Source organism: Hemicordylus capensis, chromosome 4 (assembly GCF_027244095.1).
Source record: "Hemicordylus capensis ecotype Gifberg chromosome 4, rHemCap1.1.pri, whole genome shotgun sequence".
Lineage (NCBI taxonomy): Eukaryota > Metazoa > Chordata > Lepidosauria > Squamata > Cordylidae > Hemicordylus > Hemicordylus capensis.
In genome coordinates, this window is record NC_069660.1 from 46,869,163 (window position 1) to 46,892,611 (window position 23,449).

At 44.7% G+C, this 23,449-nt stretch overlaps 1 protein-coding gene and 1 non-coding gene across 2 annotated transcripts in view; both read left to right on the forward strand.

The window, feature by feature from the left end:
- Positions 1–23,449, forward strand: part of NECAB3 (N-terminal EF-hand calcium binding protein 3) — a 159,108-nt gene that overhangs the window by 67,623 nt on the left and 68,036 nt on the right. The window contains exons 4-5 of the mRNA XM_053250058.1: positions 19,239–19,264; positions 19,726–19,823. Coding sequence (XP_053106033.1) covers positions 19,239–19,264; positions 19,726–19,823 — 124 coding nt within the window. The remainder of the gene's footprint in view (positions 1–19,238; positions 19,265–19,725; positions 19,824–23,449) is intronic.
- Positions 20,534–20,611, forward strand: TRNAT-CGU (transfer RNA threonine (anticodon CGU)). Its single transcript has one exon. It is a non-coding gene; the product is annotated as a tRNA-Thr (tRNA).

Here is a 23,449-nt window from a genome sequence, read left to right on the forward strand (position 1 = left end):
GGCAAAAACAGCACAGTGAGTGCCCCACCCAAGCTGTTCCCTTCTTCCTTCCCCCAAGCCCTTGGGCCAGCCTGCCCTATATAGGAGCAGAGCCCCACATACAAAGGGTCCCCTTATAGCTCATTGCAGTAGTCAAGTCTAGAGGTTATCAGCATATGTGTCACCGTTCTGAGGTCGTTCATCTCAAGAAGCAGATATAGCTGGCATATTACCTGAAGCTGATAGAAAGCACCTCTGGCCACTGCCTCAACCTGTGAAGTCGAAGGGAGAGATTTGGATCCAGAAGCACTCCCAGACTGTGTACCTGTTTCTTCTGGGGAAGTGTGATCCTATCCAGAATGGGCAGATCATAATCATCTCCCGAGTTCCAACCCCGAACAATAAGTATCTCCATCTTATCTGGATTCATTCTCAGTTTGTAATCCCTCATCCAGGCGATTATTTATTTATTTATTTATTTATTTATTTATTTATTTATTTATTTATTCGATTTCTATACCGCCCTTCCAAAAATGGCTTATGGTGGTTGACACAGAGAAAGAATAAATAAATAAGATAGATAAGATTACTGCCTCCAGTCAGGCATTTAGGGAGGCTGTGCTTTCTACTGATGATTTGACATGGAGCAAACTGATAACACTCTGCACCAAATCTCCTGATGATCTCTCCTAGCAGTTTCATGTAGATGTTAAAAAGCATTGGAGACAGTATGGAGCCCTGCGGAACACCATACAGAAGTTTACATTCAGAATAACAACAGTTTCCAAGTGACACCATCTGTAATCTGCCTGAGAGGTAGGAGCGGAACCACCATAAAGCAGTGCCTCCCACCCCCAACCCTCTCAGATGCTCCAGAAGTATACTATGGTCGATAGTATTGAAAGCTGCTAAGACTTCCCAAAAGACCAACTGATTATGGGAGGCCACCAGCCTCTCAGTTACCTTGTCCAGCCACGGAAGGTTGGAGACAGGCCTATATTTGCTTAACTCTGAGGACTCCAACACAGGCTTCTTCAGAAGAAGTCTAATTATTGCCTGCTTAAGACAAAGAAGCATCCTGCCTTCCCTCAGAGAAGCATTTATAAACTCAACCAGGCCCTCTACAGCAACCTCCCTGCCAGATAATATAAGCCATGTTGGACAAGGGTCAAGAGAACAGGCGGTAGGCCGTAATGCTCCAAGCAGCTTGTCCACCTCCTCAGGAGTAACAAACTGGAACCGATCCCGCCTAACTACATAAGAGGAGTTGTTGGACACCTCCACATCAGACACTGCAGTAATAGTGGGAACTGAGTCTAGGTTGGCCTGAATAAAAGAGATTTTGTCCACAAAGAACTCATTAAAAGCATCACAGCGGGTAACTGATGATTCCAAATTCTGATTCAGGGAAGGAGGGGTGTGTACTTACCCTCTCACAATCCTGAACAACTCTGCTGAACATGAGCTTGCAGATGCAATACGGGCAGAAAAGAATCACTTCTTTGCCTCATGTATTGCCAGAGCATAAGTCTTCATCTGTCAGATTTGAGTTGAGTCTTTCTCCACTTGTGCTCCAGTCGTCTACCTTGACACTGCTACTCCTGTAGATCTTCCTTATCACTCCCCTCTTATGACTTTGCAGTTATGATCCCTAAAAATTTAAGAGTGTAGCAGGATTTTTTAAAAAACTTCAGTTCAGAGAGATGCTTGGGTCTATGGTCTTAGGAATAATTTTAAGCAAATGAAGAAGAAAAAACCTGTGGTTTGATGATCTATCGTTCTTGCACCCCTTTGCCTTCATCCATTGTGCAAAGAAAATGAAGGCTGAAGTGGCAACGGACAAGATGAGAAGTAATGTGTCAGTGCTGAACTGACACATTATAATAGGAGAACTGGGAGATCATAGTCCTAGAGAAAGAAAGGCAGAGTGTGCTTGAAGAAACAGAGTGACAGAGGAACTGCTGGGAAGTAGAATGATGGGGTAGGAATGCACATGCCTGTCACAACAGATCTAAATTTAGCTAGAATAATCATACCTAGGAATGTTCTTTTGTAAGTGAATAGGAAGAGGAAGCATGTGTCTCTAATGGTTCATCTTCCAAAAGCTCTTGAAAGTGCAAATATTGCGTATTGTGTTCCATGCATAATTCAGAGCTGGATGTTTTCTCTCAAGAGCGCCAACAGCCATGGAAACAATGGTTTACATACTGCACAAGGAGCAGTCAATCCAAGAAAGAGGTGTGGACCCTCCTTGCAAGCCACTGAAAAGCACACCTGTACGTGGTGTGTTCAGCCATTTGTATAATAGGCTACTGTAGCTTTAAGAAGCACTTTCTGGTGGTGAGGCGCTTGGTTAGAATGTAAGCTGTGATCCAGCAGTTCTAGCAGAGAGCTGCAAGTAGTGGTGTGCACGGAACTGGCTGGTCCGGTTCAGTTCAAGTCAGAACTGGACCAGAACTTGACCAGGCCATTTCGGTCTGGCATCCCTCAAACCCCCCCCCCCCCAGTTCAATCTGGTCTGGAGGGGTTTGCAATTTATTTTTTATTTTTAAATTTAACTTACCTCCTCTAAGGGAGTTGCTCGAAGTGACGGTGGGGGTGTCTGTGTGTCTGTGAAGGTTCCCCCTCCCCATTCCAGCCTCCCTTACTGCCCCAAACTGGCCCATTCGGCCAGCTCTTTGGCCCATTTGGTCTTTCCCCCTCCAGAGTGGCAGCCATTTTGGAGGCTGCCGCACCTCCACAATTGGCCTGGGTCATGCCAGGCCATGCAGAGGACAATTGTGCAGGTATGGTGGCCTCCAAAATGGCCACCGTGCCGGACGGGGAAGGCCGGTTTGGGCAGTAATGGAGGCCGGCATGGGGAGGGGGAGCCTCCACAGACACACACCCCACCACCTTGAGCAACTCCCTTGGAGGAGGTAAGTTAATTTTAAAAATAAAAAATAAATCACGAACCCCCTCTTCCAGCCAGTTTGAGCAGTAAGGGAGGCCGGTGTTGGGAAGGGGAAACCTCCTTGGACAACCCCTGCCGCCGCCTCGAGCAACTCCCCCAGAGGGGGTGAGTTAAAAGAAAATTATTTTTTTAAAAAATCACGAATTCCCTGAATGGTGGTTCGGTTTGACCCTAAACAGTCAAACCGAACAGGTTCAATGTCGAACATGTTCTACGTTGAACCTGTTTGCACATCCCTAGCTGCAAGGCCTTCTGGTTGTAAGTCTTTGTTCTTGTTCTCTTCTATTTTGTTCGGTCTCCAGATAAAAGCTGATGAGACCTAATGCTGCCTATGGTGTGAAGCCTCTTTATTAGACTACCTCGCAGCTTGTGAAGGCAGAGCTGCTCCATGGCTACTAAGCACTGAAGTTGTGATGGTACTCCCATTAGGAATGATGGGAGTATTGTAGCAACGGCATTTTGTAGAATCCAGAAGAAAGAGTTGTGGCATGCAAGGACAAGGCAGTGAAGTAGAATCAGGAACATTAAAGGTTTAATTAAAATAGATATTATTTACAGAGAGGCAAGTACAGACTGCTTTTGATGCTCTTGCTGCTGGTTGTTTGTTAGTCCCGTCTCTACTCCAGGATTTGACTAAAAGTAACTAAAGCACCTTCTAAAAATTGGCCTGGATCAAGGAATGGATTAGCCAAAATCCATTTGGCTACCAAGCACTCCTTGTAGCCAAGGAGCAGCCTTGCCTTTACAAGCTGCGTGGGTGTGCTTTACAATGACTCATAAGGAGTGTCTGTGCCTCTCTCTTGGATCGACTGCTCCCTGTGCATTGTAAGCCACTGTGCTTTAGCCTGAGAAATATTACACCATGGCCACTAGTGGAATTGCTTCAATGTTACCTTAATCCTGGCCTGGAGCAATTTTACAAAAGCGATTGAATTAACCTAGATTAGTCTCTAGGATTAAGATTAATTTTTAAACGGTTAAAATTATTAAAAATTAGCTGGCAGTGCATGAAGATGTGTCGATGCTTCGTTAAATGTGAACAACAATAGGCATCAGCCTGTATATGGAAGTGCTGAGAACTGGTTGACCCCACAAGGAGCTACTGAAAGAAACCCAGGGAAGAGGAAGGCATAGACCAGTCTTTTTACAATGGAGATAATTCCTAGCATCTTGAGCTGGCAGGGTGCTGATTTCCTAGAGAAAGAAGTGACTGTGTTTGAATGACTTTCCAGTGTCCTTGCCTGGTGTGAAGGAAGGCTGCACAAATGAGAACAAAAAAGTACATCTCCTGGAAGAGCTATTTGGTGCTGACACTCGTAAGATTAGCAATCTTGTGGCAATCAGACTGACCCAAGGAAATTGATTTGGTCTGGTCTGGTGGGATTCATTTCCTTTGTATGTCAAAGAAGAGCCTGGCTATGGTCACTTCTGAGATTAATTTCCCCCAGAGAGCAAAGAAAGGAGACAAGACGGAGACTTCTTATTACATATACGTATTGGTATAGACCAGGGATTCATTGGGTCCCCAGATGTTATTGTACTTCAACTCCCATAATCCCCAACTGAAGGCCACTGGGGCTGGGGATTATGGGAATTGAAGTCCAATAACATCTGGGGACCCAACATTGACAATCCCTGGTATAAACAATATACTAAGAGGCACCTTTTAACCTGAAGATTCTCTTTATTTAGCAAGGGGAGAGTAACTGGCCCTATCCACCCCCAGCACAGTACCTCCACTGACTGTTGCTGCTGTTGATCTTATGTTTCTTTTTAGATTGTGAGCCCTTTGGGGACAGGGAGCCATCTCATTTATTTATTATTTCTCTGTATAAACCACCCTGAGCCATTTTTGGAAGGGTGGTATAGAAATCAAAAATAAACAAACAAACAAACAAACAAACAAACAAACATCTGTTTCAGAGAAGCGGAGCTCAGCCTACAGAGTGGCTGCCAGAGTTTTGGTTTGTGTATGCCATCTTAGTTATTGTAGTTCAGAAATCTTGACATGAACATGGATATCATTCCTGAGAGTTGAGACCTATTCCTTCAAGCTACCGATTCCCTCAAGCAGTAGAAATATTCAGAGCAGCTTTACATGATGAGTTTTCTTGTAATTAGTGCATATGAGAGACTTGTGACATTTCTGTCATCCTAGCTAAAAGTCAAGACGGAGAGGTATCACCCACTGTTGTTTGGGTCACATTAAGCCTGATTACACAATCAGCCCAAGAGGTTGCATGGGTTAATAATATTTTGAAGGACACCAAAGCTGAGGTGACTTTCTATACCTTAATATATACAAAATATACTCCATATGAAATTATGGAACTCTCTGATGAGACTCCCTCTCTCTTCTCCTCTCCCAGAAATGGGGGAAGATACACTCATGGTCTTTGGGCCATGAGGAAACCCTGGTAGAGTTGTAGTGGCTGCACTAATTGTTTTGCTCTGTGTCTGAGTTCTGTTTGTGTTTTTAGTCTTTAAAAGAAATATTTTGGCTGACATCCAGAGTATCCATATGAGGATGCAGCAGAGTTATGGCTTTGCACAGAGAGACTGCTTCTGACTCAAGCAGAGACATTCTTGAGCAGTAGAGTGCACATAGGTGGGGCAGAGATTTGCACTGCTCTCCCCTGCCCCCATAAGTACTCTCTGCCTTCCAAAAATATGTCCCTGAGGGTCACACCGTCCTCAGGGACACATTCTTTGGAAGCAAAGAACACCTATGAAAATCTCCCCCTTTGCACACACTTTGTCATTCAGCAAGACTCTGATTCAGGAGCAGCCTCTCTGCAAGGCTGCATCCCCAGGTGGCTTCTTGGAAGTCAGCCAGTCTTTTTTACTTGTCAATTAATATGTTTTTCTATTTGTTGTGAGCTGCTCTGGGGTCAACTGGCAAAAAGTGCCCTAAGTGTGATCTGAGATGCATGTCCCAGGATTCTTTGCAGGATCACAGAGGATGCTGGGATGCATCTTTCAGATTATGGAGTGGCAAAATATTGCAGGAGAACTCTATCCTCAATGGAGGAATGTCTTACTTGTGCCTTCTCTGTGAGTAATCCTGCCAGGACAATCAAGTCTGGTTCTGGAGACAATTTTCACCTTTTTAAAAAACTGTAATGCCATCTTCACCCGACATCCTAGTATTAATTCTGGCCTCTCGACATGCCTGAAATGGAAGGCGTTTTGCATTAGTATGATTTATTTAGTGCAAATGAGACATAAGAAAAGAGATGGATCTGGTTTCATTGTCACTAACAGATTGGCTCAGGAAAAAAATACTAATCTTTAAACATAGCAAGGACCTTGATGGAACAAGGGAATGGAGAGACTATGCCAGAAAGACTGGATCTCATACTTCCAAGGGTTTATCCACTCCCTTGGGGAAAGGGCCAATTTCTGGGAAGATTAATATTTTAGGTCCCACATTCATTACATTGCCTAAGTTCTTTTCATGTATCCAGAAAGAGTCACACATCCCTTCCACCTTTGCCTGAAAGCCATAGTGATGGCTGACTAAATAGAATGGCTATGAAAACATAAACATGTGAGAATTTTTGTCCTGAAAATTCACTTGGAATTCACTATTCATCCACAGAGATTGTGTAGCTGGTTTTGTTTATAGATCAAAATAATAACAGTCATGTTGAAGATCTGGTTTCCATTGAGCTGTCCTAATTCTGTCGGTAGAAGAATGAACCTGTGAAGAAAGTACATTACAGTTTCCGTTGGAAAACATTGTTCCTATAACTAGAAATGCTTTCCTAATATGCAGCTTAAATCAGTTTCAGCTAAGGGCTGTATAGCTCCATTTGTGCCAAAATAGGCAGATTTCCCATCAAGACAGCACAATATGGTGGAGAAGAAAACTGTAGAACATCACAGTTTGGGCTGTTTGGAGGGCGCTGGGCCACTATCTCCCATGCAGATGGACAAGGGGTCAATTACAGGCTCAGGTAAGAGGCTGTGTGAATTCCAGGACCCAGATGTACTCTGTGTAAATGATTCAGGTTTTGAAAAGAGACTTTGAAGACAGCCCTGAAAGCTATTGTATCATGTGCTGTCCTAAGTGGTGCAGGAGAGCAAATTTTCTTCTTATTTATAATACCTGTTTAAACATAAGAATGCTCTTGGCATGCATTTTCTCTTGTAACCCCGCCCATCCACCCCCACCGGCCTTTGAAACACTCACAAATCTCTTCAATAACTTTCATATATCTTGCCTCATGAAGCCGTATTATATTTGTTGCTTCCTTCTTCTAAGGGACAGGAGTGTGCTTTCCCCAGCTTTGGCTGGTGTATCGTTGCTTCCATTTCTTTATTACAAGGACACTGTTACTTTATGCATGCCCTGGTAATTTCTTGATTTGGTGACTCTAATGTGCTCTACATCAGGGGGGGTCAATCGAGTGGTGGGACAGATTTGAGCCTGATGTACCTTGGAGGGTACATCAGGTGCCATCAGGTACCTTGGAGGGTACCACCTTGGAGGGTGGGGGGCTGCCACTTAAATTAGCTGAATGCACTACTTGTTATACCATAATATGCTCAGGGAAAGGTTGAAATATTTTTTGTATTTTTAAAGAAATTCTGAATATAGTTATTATATTTTAACTGTTATTTTCCAGCAGATTTTCAATACTCAATGATCAGTTCAATAATTCATTCTGCCCAAGCAAAGCAGAACCCCCCCTCCCCACTCCTTTACCCTCCATTCACTCCTGTGGGGAGAAGGCAGCTTTTTCTCTCACTTTCTTCCTTTCATCCTCCATATCCCCCTCTCCCACCCTTACCCCCCACTCACTCACTCACTCATTGGGTCTTCCTTCTTTCCCATTCTCCCCCATGTCCTCTTTCTTCTGTCTTGATCTTCTTCCTCCCCCTACCTCTTTCTTTCACTCTCTTCCTCATGCTGAAGAGCCATGAGGATGCTGCGGGGAGGAGCGTAGCAGTGCCAAAGGAAAGAGAAATGCTTTGGAATGCTGGGTGGGGGTAGAGAAATACTGGTAGGAGCAGCAAAAGGAAAGAGGGCAGGCATGATAGCCAGCCATAGCAAGTGGCAAGGAACGTCACCACTTTGGGGCACAGTGAGCTTCCTAGTCTCTGTTCAGGGGACGGAAAATGGAGCTCTGTGGGTTCTGGCCTGCAGGCTGGCAGTTTGACACCCCTGCTCTACATGGAACTGCTCTTGGAGGTGACACAGAAAGTTCTGCTGGTCTAGAATGCAGCAGTCCATTTCTTATCCAGGAACATATTATACCAGTTCCATGAAACCTCCTCTGGCCAGCAGGGCTATCCCTAGGTGGGTGTGGGACTAGGGGTGAATCAGCATGTGCGGGGCTTGACATTTCAGTCTAATATGCATTATATGTAAGACACAGACACAAACATACACACACATTTTAATACATTTGCATAACTTTCATTCCAAAATTGAATTCTCTTGCAGTGAAAACCTTATTTTGAAGGAAGACACTTGGATTCCTAACATGACTGTACATTTATTGCAAGAGGCAAGGATCATTTTAAGAAGGCACTACACACTTTTGCATGGAGGCAAAATTAATGTGCAACTCTCCCCCCCACCCCACGGTCATTAAAGGATGCAGGAGGAAACAACTCTGTTTTTTAAAGTGTGGTGAAAAACAACTCTGCACTAAATTGTCCAGTCCTTCTACTTAAGAGGCCCCCTCCCATTTTTACAGTTTTTCTTCTCAGTTAAAAACCATTGCAACAGCCCATTTCTATATTACAGCCTTCAAGGTCAACAGAAGAAGCACATGATGGAAACATAGACTGACATCCTCACTAACGGGGCAGAGATGGTGTGTGCAAGCTGCCTCTACAGCCTTTAGTAATCCAGAATCTTGCTTTTGGCACTGGGGGAGGGTTGAGGGATTTTTACTGATCTCGCCTTCCCCCATAAACCCTTTATTACACACAGAAATATGTCCCTGAGGGTCATGCTCTCCTTGTAAGGATGTTGCTCCTGCTGCATTTTCAGAATGCTGCTTGGATGTCAGTCATTGTTCTTAGAATTATTATTGAAAATAACAATATTGTTGTTGTTAAAACTGGGCAACATCCAGACTAGTGCTGACTTTGCATTAGAACTTTTTGTGCACAAAGCAATTGTTTCCAGTCCTCCCCTCCCCTTTTCTACCCTGACCTATGTCTCTGTGAGTCCTGCAGCCCTCGGGGATATATTTTTGGGGACATCGGCAGGTGCACCAGAGAAAAGTGAAGTTTGGCAAAAATAGCTGTGCATGTGAAATGTTCTAACACGGTGGCATTCATCTGGATGCTGCTTCTTCTTCTTCTTCTTCTTCTTCTTCTTCTTCTTCTTCTTCTTATTATTATTATTATTATTATTATTATTATTTCTTGTCTACACAGTCAGACAGGTGTTATTGACTGGTTTGTTTTATCCAGACATCGAGTCCTTCCAAAGGACCTGGGATGGCTGAATTTTATTGTCAATTGTTATAAATATTGTCGCAGAATATAGGCTGTTCCCAGTAAAGCTGCTTTTTGTAATTGGCTGATGGTAATTTCTGTGGCCCCTATGGTGTTGAGGTGCTCTTCAAGGTCTTTTGGAACTGCACCCAGGGCGCCAATGACCACTGGGATTATTTTGGTCTTTTTCTGCCACAGCCTTTCAATTTCAATTTGTAGATCTTTGTATTTGGTGATTTTTTCTATTTCTTTTTCTTCTATTCTGCTATCCCCTGGTATTGCTATGTCGATTATTTTCACTTGTTTTTCTTTCTTCTCGACTACAGTTATATCTGGTGTATTGTGTGGCAGATGTTTGTAGTCGGAAGTCCCATAATATTTTTACGTCTTCATTTTCTACCACTTTTTCAATTTTATGGTCCCACCAATTTTTGGCTACAGGTAGCTTGTATTTTTTGCAGATGTTCCAGTGTATCATCCCTGCTACTTTGTCATGCCTTTGTTTGTAGTCAGTCTGTGCGATCTTTTTACAACAGCTGATTAGGTGGTCCACTGTTTCATCTGCTTCTTTACAAAGGCGGCACTTGCTGTTTGTGGTTGATTTTTCGACTTTTGCTCTTATTGCATTTGTTCTTAGTGCCTGTTCTTGTGCAGCCAGTATTAAACCCTCTGTTTCTTTCCTCAAGTTGCCATTCTTAAGCCATTGCCAGGTCTTGGTGATGTCTGATTTTCCAGTTATATTGTGCAAATATTGACCATTCAGTGGCTTATTTTTCCATTTTTCTGCTCGGTTCTTGACTTGTTCTTTCTTGTAGGCCTGCTTTCTTTCATTGGTGTTGAATAGTTTTGCGTTATTGACCATTTGAAGTGCATCTTCTTCACTGTCCTTGATATATTCTTCAAGGCCTCTTTTCTCCTCCTCTACTGTTTGATGGACTTGCAGCATTCCTCTTCCACCTGAGCTGCAAGGGAGGTATAGCCTATCGACATCACTGCGGGGGTGCAGAGCATGATTGATGGTCATGATTTTCCTGGTCTTACGATCTAGCGTCTCTAGCTCTGCCTGGGTCCAGTCTATTATTCCTGCAGTGTATCTGATAACAGGTATAGCCCAGGTGTTTATGGCTTGTATGGTTTTCCCGCCATTGAGTTTGGACTTGAGGATTTTTCTAACTCTCCTGATGTATTCACTTCCCATTTTTCTTTTAACTTCAGTGTGTGCAATGTTATCAGCCTGGAGAATGCCCAAGTATCTGTAAGGTTCTTTCTCTTCCAGGTTCTTGATCTTGCTTCCATTGGGCAGTTCTATTCCTTCTGTTTTTCTTATTTTCCCTCTGTTCATTATTAATGCAGCACACTTGTCTAGTCCAGACTCCATTGCTATATCGCTACTGAATATACGGACAGTGTTTAGCAGTGATTCAATTTCTGACTGGGACTTTCCATACAACTTCAGATCATCCATGTACAGCAGATGGTTGATTTTACTGGATGTTTTAGATGTTTGGTATCCGAGGCCTGTTTTGTTTAGTATTTGTGAAAGTGGGGTCATGGCGATTACAAACAACAGAGGGGATAGTGAGTCCTCTTGGAAAATGCTTCTTCTAATGCTAACCTGTCCAAGTGTCTTGCCATTGATTGTTAACTGTTTACTCCACATGCTCATTGCTTTTTTTATAAATATCTGAATGTTTTTGCTGACACCAGTTGTTTCTAAACATTTTAGTATCCATGTGTGAGTCAGTGAATCGAAGGCTTTCTTGTAGTCAATCCATGCAACACTTAGATTTGTTTTTCTTCTCTTGCAGTTTTCTAAAATCATTTTGTCAATCAGCAGCTGGTCTTTTGTGCCTCTGGTGTTCGGGCAATTTCCTTTCTGTTCAACTGGAAGCTGTTAGTTAATAAGTGTTGCATCACTTCATCTGCTATTATTCCAGTTAATAATTTGAACATGGTTGGCAGGCAGGTGATCGGTCTATAATTACTTGGAACTGCACCTTTTGCTGGGTCTTTCATAATGAGGTGAGTTTTCCCAGTTGTTAGCCATTGTTCAACATCACCGCCTGGCAAAATGTGATTGAACTGTTTTGATAGTTGTTTATGAAGGCTTGTTAGGTGTTTAAGCCAAAAGCCATGCAGTTCATCATCGCCTGGCGCAGTCCAATTTTTAATTTTCTTTGCTCTTTCACTTTAATTCTGGTGTTATTATTAGATCTTGCATTGGTTGGTTACATTTTTTGACCTCTTTCATCCAGCCTGCTTAAGGTTGCCCAAAGAAGAAAGACAAAGTGGAATGAAACCAAAGTTTCTGCTGTAGATCGTTTTCTGTTAGTATTCTGTTTTAGAGAATTAGGTATAAATCTAACTGCCTGGTTTTTCTCAATGTTTGTCTTGGGGTTAAATTATTCAGCATTTTAATTATTAATTGGTTAATGTTTGTTATAAATTCAGAAGATGAATAGGGCTAAATAAGTACCAAGTGCAGTGGGTTCCCTTAGGGAAGTAGGGCTGATGTTTTCTTATCAGGAATATTCCATTTTCTTGAGAGGAGATTGCTCCTGTATTTTATTATTAACTGGATAGAAGATAGAGAAATAGATAAACTTTATTACAGACTTGGACCAGTACAGAAGCAAGAAGTGGGGGAGGGGAGTACAACATCAGGTCCATAGAATAATATAGCAACAATAACTTCATGAATATACAGTAGTGTAGTAGATTACTCCAGTAGATTACTTATTAGATGCTTTCATATATTCATTGCTATTACACAAAACCTAGTCACGTTATGAGTAATGTCAGCTGGATGGTCTGATAAGAGAAATAAAATATATGCTTCAACTCTTCTGCCTGGTAAGTCCTTAATCAAGGGTAAAATTAATGATGCGTGCAAATCCTTATAAAAATTATAGTATAATAAAACATGGCACACATCCTCTATGGCCTGTGTACTACATGGACAGTAACGTTCAGAATAAGGAATCCCACCATATCTACACTGCTGAGGGCAACATGTCAAAGCGGGCCAGTGCAAATGCTCTACGATATTTGGAAGTCATTAGGGCTTGAAAATAATCAGCTGGCTTGGTGCTAAAAACATGTCTCCATGATTTAAGTTATTTGGGGGCCTTGCTTATCTCCTGTTACCATTCCATATCCAATATTCTTTGCTTTACAGCCTTTTTTTGCTTGTTCGTAACCCATGGTTTGCAACACTTCAAGGGAAAAGCCATAAAAGGTGAGCTTTTCTTTAACAACTGACTTCCACTGTGATTGGAAACTATCTTCAAGCATCAGTGGTGCCAGACCCACTGATGAGAATACCACCTTCAGCCAATAGTTAAGGGTAGTAATTCACACTCAAGTTTCCACTTGCATTACTATCAATTCCATTCTTAATGCTGTATTAGAGCTGCATTTAGGTGCTAGCGTAATTGATCTTAGAAATGTAAATTGTACTGTCTCTATATGGGCAAGGTTGAAGTAAGGGCCCAACTGTGCACCATATAGTAGCTGTGCCACTACTTTTGCTTCAAATATTCTGGGTAGTAGCCATCAGTAGCATAGGCGAAACTGGGGGGGCAGCCAGGACACGTGCCCTAGGAGCCACTGGGGGGCACCAATGCTATGCTGCCCCCACCCCTTCCCAAATTCATGGGGTTTTTTAAAAAACTATTTTTTAACCTGTAGCCCCTTTGGGGGGCTTCCTAAAGGCCACCGGGGGGGGGGTGTCTGCAAAGGTTTCTCCTCCCCCCGCCGGCCAATTAGATCACCGCCACAGCCCATTCCGGACTGATTTTCAGGCCTGTTTGGGCCTAGAAAGATCAGTGCGGCGGCCATTTTGAAGGTTACCACACATGCTCAAAAGGCCTCTGCGAGGCCTGGCAAGGCATAGGACCTTGCAGGGACCATTTGAGCATGTGCAGCGGCCATTTTTAAAAATAAAAAAGGCTGCCGCAAACCAAAATGGCCACCGCACATGTTCAAATGGCCTCTGAGAGACCCAAGTCTAGATTTTTCCCTGATCTAGGGAATCAGAAGAATGCACAGTTGATGGCAAGGGACCCGAGCCTTTAAAAAACAGATATAAATGGCACAAAAGTAAGGGGACAAAACATCCGTTAAAAAGACAATGTTGGTTTAATACCTTGTAAGTTGGCAAAACTGAAAGGTGGTGGGGAGAGGCAAGGAATAAAATGGAAATATTCACTCGCATGCTGTTTAATTCTCTATAAAGAGCTCTATCTTTATCCGCATATTTGTCAAGCAATCTGATTATAAGTTTTGTGGGATTTCAAACGTGGAAAGTGCCTGCCTTTAACTTGTGTGGTGCTTTAAAAACAAAACAAAACTGTTGTAAGAATTCACACCCAGAAATGTTGCATTTGCAGTGTATTGCCATCCCTGTGTTGTGCAGTCTTTCCACACTGAGAAATGGCTAGTCTTTTGAAATAAGTGGTTAACATGCTGCAAATTATTTCCTTCAGTTTAGCTGAGTTGTACTCGGGTTTTTATTGCCTGTGTGCATCCCAAGTAGATTTGCTCAAGTTTCCTTGCCTTCTAAAAAGCAACTCCCGTTTTACTTTGAACACAGTTGTTTTTTAAAGACACATTGGAGCGATTCTCATGATCAACAAAAATCGATTTTTGTTGACCGTAAGAACCACTGGGCTCACAGCCGAGCCCGGTGGTTCTTGAGCGGGTAACCCGCTCAAGAACCCCTGCTAAAAAGCAGGTTTGCGGAGCGAGCGCTCCAGCAAACCTGCTTTTTAGGATCGCGAGTAGCCGCGCCGCACCTTCGTGCTGCACCTACTCACAAGTAGACCCCCAGCCGTGGGTCTCCCCAGCACTCGCGCAGGGCATACTGGGGCTTGCGGGGGCCGTGCGGCCCCTGCTCCCCCCACTCCCACTGCTCCATCACGGAGCTGGCCATCGTGTGGGTGGTCGATCTGGCCGCCCAGGGCTCCCTGCCCGCTCATGAGCAACCAAATAAAATATGTATACATGCATACTCAATGGGCATGATTGAAAAGAGATTGTTTCTGGTGTCGGTAGTGATGTCACAGGTCTTGTTATGGTCCCTGAACAAGATTACACATGTTTTAAGAATGCTGTTCGCAGCAGGATCAAAACTAGGTTGCAATTCATATTACAGTTTGGATACTGGCAAAACAAAAACCCTAGTTTATCAATCAAAATGGAGGTGCAATCTCAAGTGATAGTGCAGCAGCATTGATGTGTACTGGGGAGGGGCATTTTCTACAATCTTTACTTTCCATTATGACCCTTTAAAATGTGTCCTTGAGGGTTGTGCAGCCCTCAGAGACATATTTTCAGAGGTCAAAGCTGGCTTCAGAGGGAATGGGAGATAAATGAAAATCACCCCTGTGCAGTGATAATGTGTGCACTGCACATTAGCTGCACAAGCACTTCCTTAGTGTAGATGTCAGATACTGTTAAATTTCCGTGGGGAAAATCCCGTGACTGTACAATGATTGTATCATGTGAAGGTGCAATTACAAAAATGAGTAGGATCTGAAGATTTATGGGATTTCTCATTTTATCCTATCTTCCTTCTAAAAGTGAATGTTTGAAATCTTAGTGGAATATGTGCTCGTATTAAATGTTATCCAGAGATTATGGTATCTATTCTAAATCCTTTTTTGTGTTTCCTAAATTGATGAGATGACTGGCATGTATGTACCTCGTGAATATTCTGTTTTTGTTAAGGCCCATCAGTTCATTTCAGTAAAGATGTATAAATCTGAGAGCACCTTTTGCTTTTTTGTGAGAGTTAACATGACTTGGGAACAGTGTTCCTTCTAATTTTTATAATCAGTGAGAGGAAAGAGTTTTGTTCTGGGTGGCAGTATCAAGGAAGTGTGTGCACATAACTCTCTCTCTCTCTCTCTTTCACACACTTAATTATTATTGCGCTACGTGAAGCGCAACGTGCAAAAAAATTGTACCTTCCCCTCGCCCCCAGGCCCCCAGCTCCAGTCCCTCTGGTCTGCTGGGGGAGGGGCTGCCAGGGGGAGCCGCCACCTCCCATCCTCCTCCCCCCACCCCCAGGCCTCCAGATCCGGTCTCTCTGGGCTGCCGGTGGGGAGCTGCCGCCGCCTCCCGACCCCCTCTCTACTTCCTCCATCCTCCGTCCTCCTCTGGCTCTGTTTGCCAGAAGTATCTCGAGATCTCCAGCGAGAACTGGAGGAGCAGGAGGCCTGGCTGGTGGGGAAGGAAGGGAGGAGGAGGAGGAGGCATCAGCACAATGTGGTGGCAGCGGCATGGCCGGGGAGAGGGGGAAACGGGACAATGCTTCCCAGCCGGGGAGCAGGGGGAATGGAGTGCTGGGCAGTTGGGTGGTGGGTGCAGCAGAGACTGCACGCACACAAGAAAGTGCTGCACGAGGGCCTGGGGGGTTGTGTGCGCACTTGGGAGCATAGGAAGCTGCTTTATCCTGAGTCAGACCCTTGTCCATCTAGCTCAGTATTGTCTACACCAGGCCTGCTCAACCTAGGTCCCCCCAGCTGTTTTTGGACTACAACCCCCCCCCATGATCTCCAGCCACAGTGGCCAATAGCCAGGGATTATGGGAGTTGTAGGCCAACATCTGCAGGACGGCCGAAGTTGAACAGCCCTGGTCTGCACTGACCAACTGTGGCTCTTCAAGGTTTCAGGCTAGAATCTTTCCCAGCCCTACCTGGAGACACTAGGGATTGAACCTGGGACAATCTGCATGCAGAACAGATGCTCTGCCACTGGGTGATGACCCCATCCCTGATTTACCCTGGAATGCATATACTGATACTCTTAAGCAACAGGCATTTGCTTTCATCATAGGCCTAGTCTATATCCTATCTATCTTATTTTATGTGCATCCCTATGGGGAAAATCCATCTTCTACATTGAAGCATTAATCCAAACTAAAGTTTAGCTTGTGCTTTGTGTACTTTTGATGCGTATTGCTTAGGGGCTGCATGACAGTGTTATTATGATCATCATCATTATTACTTCATTGCTGCTGGCAGTGCAATAGAATTCCCCTGTAATGTGCTTTTTCTTCGTGTTCCTTTTAAAAGCATTGCTGACCTAAGTGAAGCATCTATTTTCATTAAAATGGAAGGCACAATGTCATTAGCTAGACACAAGCCAGGGAGCTGCACTATGGAAAACCTAAAATATTGTACCTGGTTGCTTGGGGGGGTGGGGGATGGCTTAGTAACCTTGTGTGACATCACTGCACACATGAGAGTTTTGGAAAATGTGCCCCTTTTTTCTTTTAAAAAAGCAGTGGATATACAAAACTATCAGGCTGATCTTACAGATAGCCAGGGCTTAGACCCAGGGTATTTAAGAGAGCACTTCTGTCAGTATAGACCCCACGGCTTATTAAGATCATCGGAAGAGGTCTGTCTATAGATGATGCCCACTTGGCTGGTGGCTACTCAGAGTTGGGCCTTTTTGACAGTCACTCCTGGGTTTTGCAACACGCTCCCTGCCAAGTTGCAGGGCTTGATTTCTTTCTTTGCCTTCAGGAGAGCTCTAAAGACACATTTGTTTACCCAAGCATTTGGTCATATTTAATTGTTCAATGTTAGTTGTTGGCTGACATACAGAGCAAGGATGCACCTGTGCAGCGAGAGAGCATCGTTACAGAACTTCCCAACTGAATGCACCAGTGCACTAGGGAACGGGCAGTTTAAGATGCCCTCCCCTTCCCCACGAAGCCCTCTGTGTCCTCGGGGATTTATTTTCAGGTGGCACAGTGGGCTTCCTAGGAGAGGAGGTATGCAAGCAGGACTTGTTCCCTTAGCTAAGCAGGGTCTGCCTTGGTTGCATATGAATGGGAGATTTGATCTGTGAGCACTGTAAGATATTTCCCTCAGGGGATGGAGCCACTTTGGGAAGAGCAGAAGGTTCCAAGTCCCCTCCCTGGCAGCATCTCCAAGATAGGACTGAGAGAGAATCCTGCCTGTAACCTTGGAGAAGCCCCTGCCAGTCTGTGTAGACAATACTGAGCTAGATGAACCTATGGGCTGACTCAGTATATGGCAGCTTCCTATATTCCTATGAATGGGAGGGCATCGAAAATTGCCACTTTCCTGCTGCCCTGGTGCAGTTAGTTGGGAAGTTCTGTAAGGATGCTCCCTCGCTGCACTGGTGCATCCTTGTTCTCTATGTCAGTCCTTAATTTTTAATTTCACTGCAACTGTTTTGTTCGCCACCTAGAAGAGGCAGGCTGGCCATTTGTTAGGTGGAGCTGGGCAGGCTGGCCTGATGAATGGCCAGCCGCAGCCTGCAGACAGTGTGACTCTCGAGGGAAGTGGGAGAGAGAGGAGCAACCCAAGTTGCCTCCTTTAGTGCCCCATGGCTCATTAGGACAAGCCACTAACCTAAAATATTTGAGACCCCTAAGAAAGGAAAACCTGCTGGGGGTGACATCTTCTCCAACCATAGTTCCCCCAGCACTCATATTGGATGGAAAGTACTATACAGTAAGCCAGCGGTGGGCAGAATGTGATCTCCATGAGATCAGCAAGGGTTTCTGACTCCCAAGCGTTTCATCATTAGATTAAAAGAAAAAAGAATTATATGCGATGGCTAGGGATGTAAACATGGTTGTTGTTTTAAATGTCTATTTAAACCATTAAAGTTATATTGCTTTTTCATTTAATGTTAGGGTCAGGAGCCCCGAGAAACCTGACATTAGCTCTGTGCAAACAAATGAAGTTATACATATGTACAAGTGTCTGTCCACTTGTACATATTTTAATGTGAATAACTGCACCTGGATTTATTTTGAAAGTGAACCTGGGTATCTGACCTCTCAAAAAAATTCTGGGTACGGATAGGAAGTGTACCACAGCATAACTACTGAACATAATGAAGCTATTCACACATGCAACCAAAACCGGGCTAAGGAAGCCCGGTCCTTTTGGGTTGCACATGTGTACCAGTGGGAATTGCACGCCTCCCACCTCCTGGCAGTAGTGCAGCGGTAAACCTGCTTAGAGAGCCCACTACCTCGCCCATGTTTTGGGTGCGAGGGCGCCCAGAAAGCAAGCTAAATGACCATGTATTGGTATCGCTCAGCTTTGTGTGGCACCTACACACAAGTAGCCTCCCAGCCTGCATTGGGAGACTCCACATAATGCCCCCCACATTTATGCAGTGCATTACAGGAGTTCCGGGAACCTCCTGGCCCACAAACCTCCCGGCTGCCCGTAGCAGCCAGTGACCGTCTGGGCGAGCGATCTGCTCACCCAGCTAGAAGGAACTGATCATCTGTGGGGGAGGTAAGCATTTCATGGTCCCCCCAGAGCCCACCCCCCCGGTCCATTGGAGGCCCCCCCTGCAGACCTTGGAGGCCACAGACTGGGTCCCCAAGGTCTGGAAGTTAGAGCACCTCTGCTCACATCATCCTTTGCACACTGCAGAAGGAGAGATTGACAGTGGGGAGACAGGCTGGAAAATAGTGTGCTTTGTGTACCTGGGGATGGGGGGTGGCATCTTGCCAAACTACCTCAGGCACAAGGGGAGCTTGGGCTGGGATTGATCTGGATCACCCTTCCTCACACACAGCTACTGGAGAAAAAAACAAAGTTTGCACTGGTTTGTTTGTTTAATTTATATACCACCTTACTCCAAAGGGCTCTAGAATTGGTTTGGCTTTGCATTGGTACAAGGTTTGGCCCTAGTTTGCCTCCAATCCTCTTCCTGAATGCAGTCTTTTCCTAGTGTGGTGACTTGGTGGACAGTTCCTGTTTTACTACTTGCAGTAGCAGCTATTCCCCTCAAATTCAGACTCATCATCTAATACAAGTGTCTTCCTCTGTGTCTCTTGCAGCAATTTAGAGACTGAGAAGTTGTGTGGTAAGTAGACCTTTCACGTCCTTATTGTACAAAATGAATGTCTGGGCATGGGCATGGGCATGTTATTCCGGGATTATCTACAAGAGTGGCCTTTAACTTCTCTTTTGAAGTTGTTGATAATTTGAGATAGAATATTGGACAAAAGGAGGCCCTTGTGGCATTCTGCGCTGTTTAAACATTTTGGTTTTATCCAAACTGGCCCCCTACCATAATATAAACACCAATGTAAATGACAGTAGAGGTCTAACTTATTAACAAAACTTAGGCCTCTACTGACATTTATATCTGTGTTGATACCATTATGGTAGGTGGCCTGTTTGGATAAAACCCAAATTATCCAAGAGAACAAGAGTGTCACCTGGACCTCCTTTTGTCTAGTATCTCAAATTAAAGGGCTAAACACGTAGGTGTAGGATGTGATATTTCATAACAATCATAACAAGCTTTTTCTTCTACTACAGATTATTTCTCAGAACATCTTGGAGAATACAAGAATGTTCTCTCTGCTTTGGAGCAGCTCAACATTGCTGTCCTGTCAGCCATGGATAAAACCAAAATGGTAAGCATGTGTAGCTAAGGGCTCCCAGTTTCCTCCTTAATAATTGAACGGAAGCTCTTGTGTGAATATTCATGGCACAATGCTTGGACATCAGGCCAACGAGATAAAGCACTACAGTACAGACAGAGAGACAGATATGTAGGTAGATGAGAAAAGTCCGTTTATAGCCTTTGTGATACTCGGGAAGGTTGAAGTGTGTACTTCACAAACTCATAGACAAGAAACAATAACATGTTTGTTTGCTTTCTCCAAGATGGGGGTAGGGCTTCTTGGGAAAGGGTTGGGTGGCAAGCAGGGCTGTCCTTAGAGAGCCCTGGTGGGGTGCGGGGCCCAGGGCAAACCAGCCAGTGCGGGGCCCCCTTCCAGTTTATTCTAATGGGGATTAAAGGAGCGGGGCCCGGGGTGGTCGCCCTACTTGCCATGCCCTAAGGACAGCCCTGATGGTAAGGGTGCTTGGTCAGCCTTCTTCATAAGAGTTGGGTGCATTTGGGGCACGACTCAGTCTGCACACAGCCTGCAATGCACCATGATTTCTTAATCACGTTTTCCTAGGTCTGACAGATCTTATGTGGATAGGGTTACCACTCTTATAGCATTATCATATGCAGATTATCATATGTCCAGGGCATATGAAACAGCCACCTTGCTGAAGCTAAGCAGGTCTTGGTGTGGTCAGGGCCTGGATGGGAGACCTATGTATGCCACTTTGGGGGAGTGAGGCCATAGCTCAATGGTAGAGCATCTGTTTCGTGTGCAGAAGGTCCCAGGTTCAATCCCTGGCATTTCCTGGTAGGGCTGGGAAAGACTTCTGCCTGAAACCTTGGAGAAACTACTAGGGGTGTGCAATTCGGGATTTCGGGTGATTCGGCTCGGACCCAAACCGAATCACCCCTGTTCTGTTTTGTGCCCGAATCTGGGTCACCCAAATCACCCTTGATTCGGTTCGGATTTGGATTTAATCCGAATCTGAATCTGAATTGATTTGGGGGGGTAAAAAGGGGCCCAGGGGCAAAATTTTGGGGTGGGGTGGTAGTGCCCAATGGGTAGAGTCTATCACTCCAATTTCAGGGGGATTGGGCAAAATCCTGATTTTTGGTGAATTTTTAAAGTTTTAGTGACTTTGGGGCAGTTCGGGGGCATAGCATGGGATCTGGGCAAAAGTAGTGGGGTGGGGTGGTAGTGCCTAATGGGTGCAGGCTACCACCCCAATTTCAGGGGGATTGGACAAAGGGCTGATTTTTGGTAAATTTCTGAAAATTTCATGTCTTTGGGGCAGATTGGGGCATATTGGGGCAGAAAGTGGGGCCTGGGGCAGAATAGTGGGGTGGGGTGGTAGTGCCTAATGGGTGGAGGCTACCACCCCAATTTCAGGGGGTTTGGACAAAGGGCTGATTTTTTGAGAATTTTTGAAGTTTTAGTGACTTTGGGGCAGTTTGGGGGCAGAAAGTGGATCTGCCCCAAAATAGTGGGGTGCGGTGGTAGTGCCTAATGGGTGGAGGCTACCACCCCAATTTCAGGGGGATTGGGCAGAGGGCTGATTTTTTGAGAATTTTTGAAGTTTGGGTGTCTTTGGGGCAGATTGGGGGCAGAAAGTGGATCTGCCCCAAAGGAGTGGGGTGGGCTGGTAGATAGTGCCTAATGGGTGGAGGCTACCACCCATCCCCAATTTAAGAGTGATTGGGCAGAGGGGTGAATTATGGTGAATTTATTTGTATGAGGTTTGTCTTCATAAGGTGAAGTGTGCTAAATTGATTACTTCCTCATATTATTCATAGTAAAGGAAAGTGTGAAAAAGTGAAAGTGGGGTCATGAGAGTTGTTTAATTGAAAAATATCTCATTTGCTATGATAGAATGAGAATTCACACCTCAGAAGTTTTTTCTGAGGTGTGAATTCTCATTCTATCATAGCAAATGAGCTATTTTTCATTTAAACAACTCTCATGACCCCACTTTCACTTTTTCACACTTTCCTTTACTATGAATAATATGAGGAAGTAATCAATTTAGCACACTTCACCTTATGAAGACAAACCTCATACAAATAAATTCATCAAAATTCACCCCTCTGCCCAATCACTCTTAAATTGGGGATGGGTGGTAGCCTCCACCCATTAGGCACTATCTACCAGCCCACCCCACTCCTTTGGGGCAGATCCACTTTCTGCCCCCAAACTGCCCCAAAGTCACTAAAACTTCAAAAATTCTCAAAAAATCAGCCCTTTGTCCAAACCCCCTGAAATTGGGGTGGTAGCCTCCACCCATTAGGCACTACCACCCCACCCCACTATTCTGCCCCAGGCCCCACTTTCTGCCCCAATATGCCCCAATCTGCCCCAAAGACATGAAATTTTCAGAAATTTACCAAAAATCAGCCCTTTGTCCAATCCCCCTGAAATTGGGGTGGTAGCCTGCACCCATTAGGCACTACCACCCCACCCCACTACTTTTGCCCAGATCCCATGCTATGCCTCTGAACTGCCCCAAAGTCACTAAAACTTTAAAAAATCGCCAAAAGTCAACTGTGAACCGAATCACCCGAATTTTTCATGCCCGAAATTCGGGTGATTCGGCTCATGCCCGAAAAATATCGGGGGACATCGGGGGTGATTCGGTTCGGCCCCGAATCACCCGAAATTGTTCGTTTCGGGCACAGATCATTCTGTGCCCGAAATTTTTTGCACATCCCTAGAAACTACTGCCAGTCAGTGCAGACAATACTGAGCAAGATGGACCAATGGTCTGACTTGGTATAAGGCAACTTCCTATGTCCCTATGTATGTAGCTTCAGTGATGGATTAACAGAGGCATTTGCCTACGGTGGCAAAATCTGAGGAGCAGCAAATTTTGTCCCTCCTCCAATTTTGCCACCCTTCTCTGTGGGCAGCGGTGGCTGCAGTAAGGGTGGAGTGGGTGAGGAGAAAGCCCCCACTTTTACCTCATTTTTTAAAAAAGGCAAACCTTTTTTGTTTAAGGTAAAAGGGCAGCAAAAGCCTTTTTACCTATGGGCGGCAAAAAGCTTAATCTGCCCCTGTGTAGCTTTCAAAGTTCCAAGACTGTGAGCAACCATGCTGCCATAGTTTCTTCTGTCCTATTCCTTCAGTATTCCCTGTATCCACTCTCTAATTTCACCTTGCAGCAGGGTGGTGAGGGAATTAGTGAGAGAACATAGCAGCAGAAGCTGTGGCTTCAGCATCTCCCGCAGAACCTCGAGTTTTGACAAGTACATGCAACCAGGGGTGTAGCAAGGTTGGAGTGGGCCCAGAGACAAGATTTTAAAATGGGGCCCCCCTCACTGAAGCTCAGCTCATGAAGTAAAGAAATCTTAAATGTTGCAATGGTACTAGAGAAAGACATGCTGTTCTGGTAGCTCCAGGTCAACATCAATTTCGGAGGGTGAATACAACTGAAGGAAGCCCGGGCAGGTCCGCAGCTGGGGGAGTCAGTCATGCGGCTTGTCTCTGGGCCCCCATCCAAGGCAGTGGACCCCCAGACAACTGTCTCCCCTTGCCCTGTTATAGTTACACCCCTGCATACAACATTCCAAACTCCAGTCTGACAAGCCTATTTGTGGAGCTCCACGTGCTCTATGTTCCCTTTAAGTTCTCTCTTTGACAGTGCCGACAAT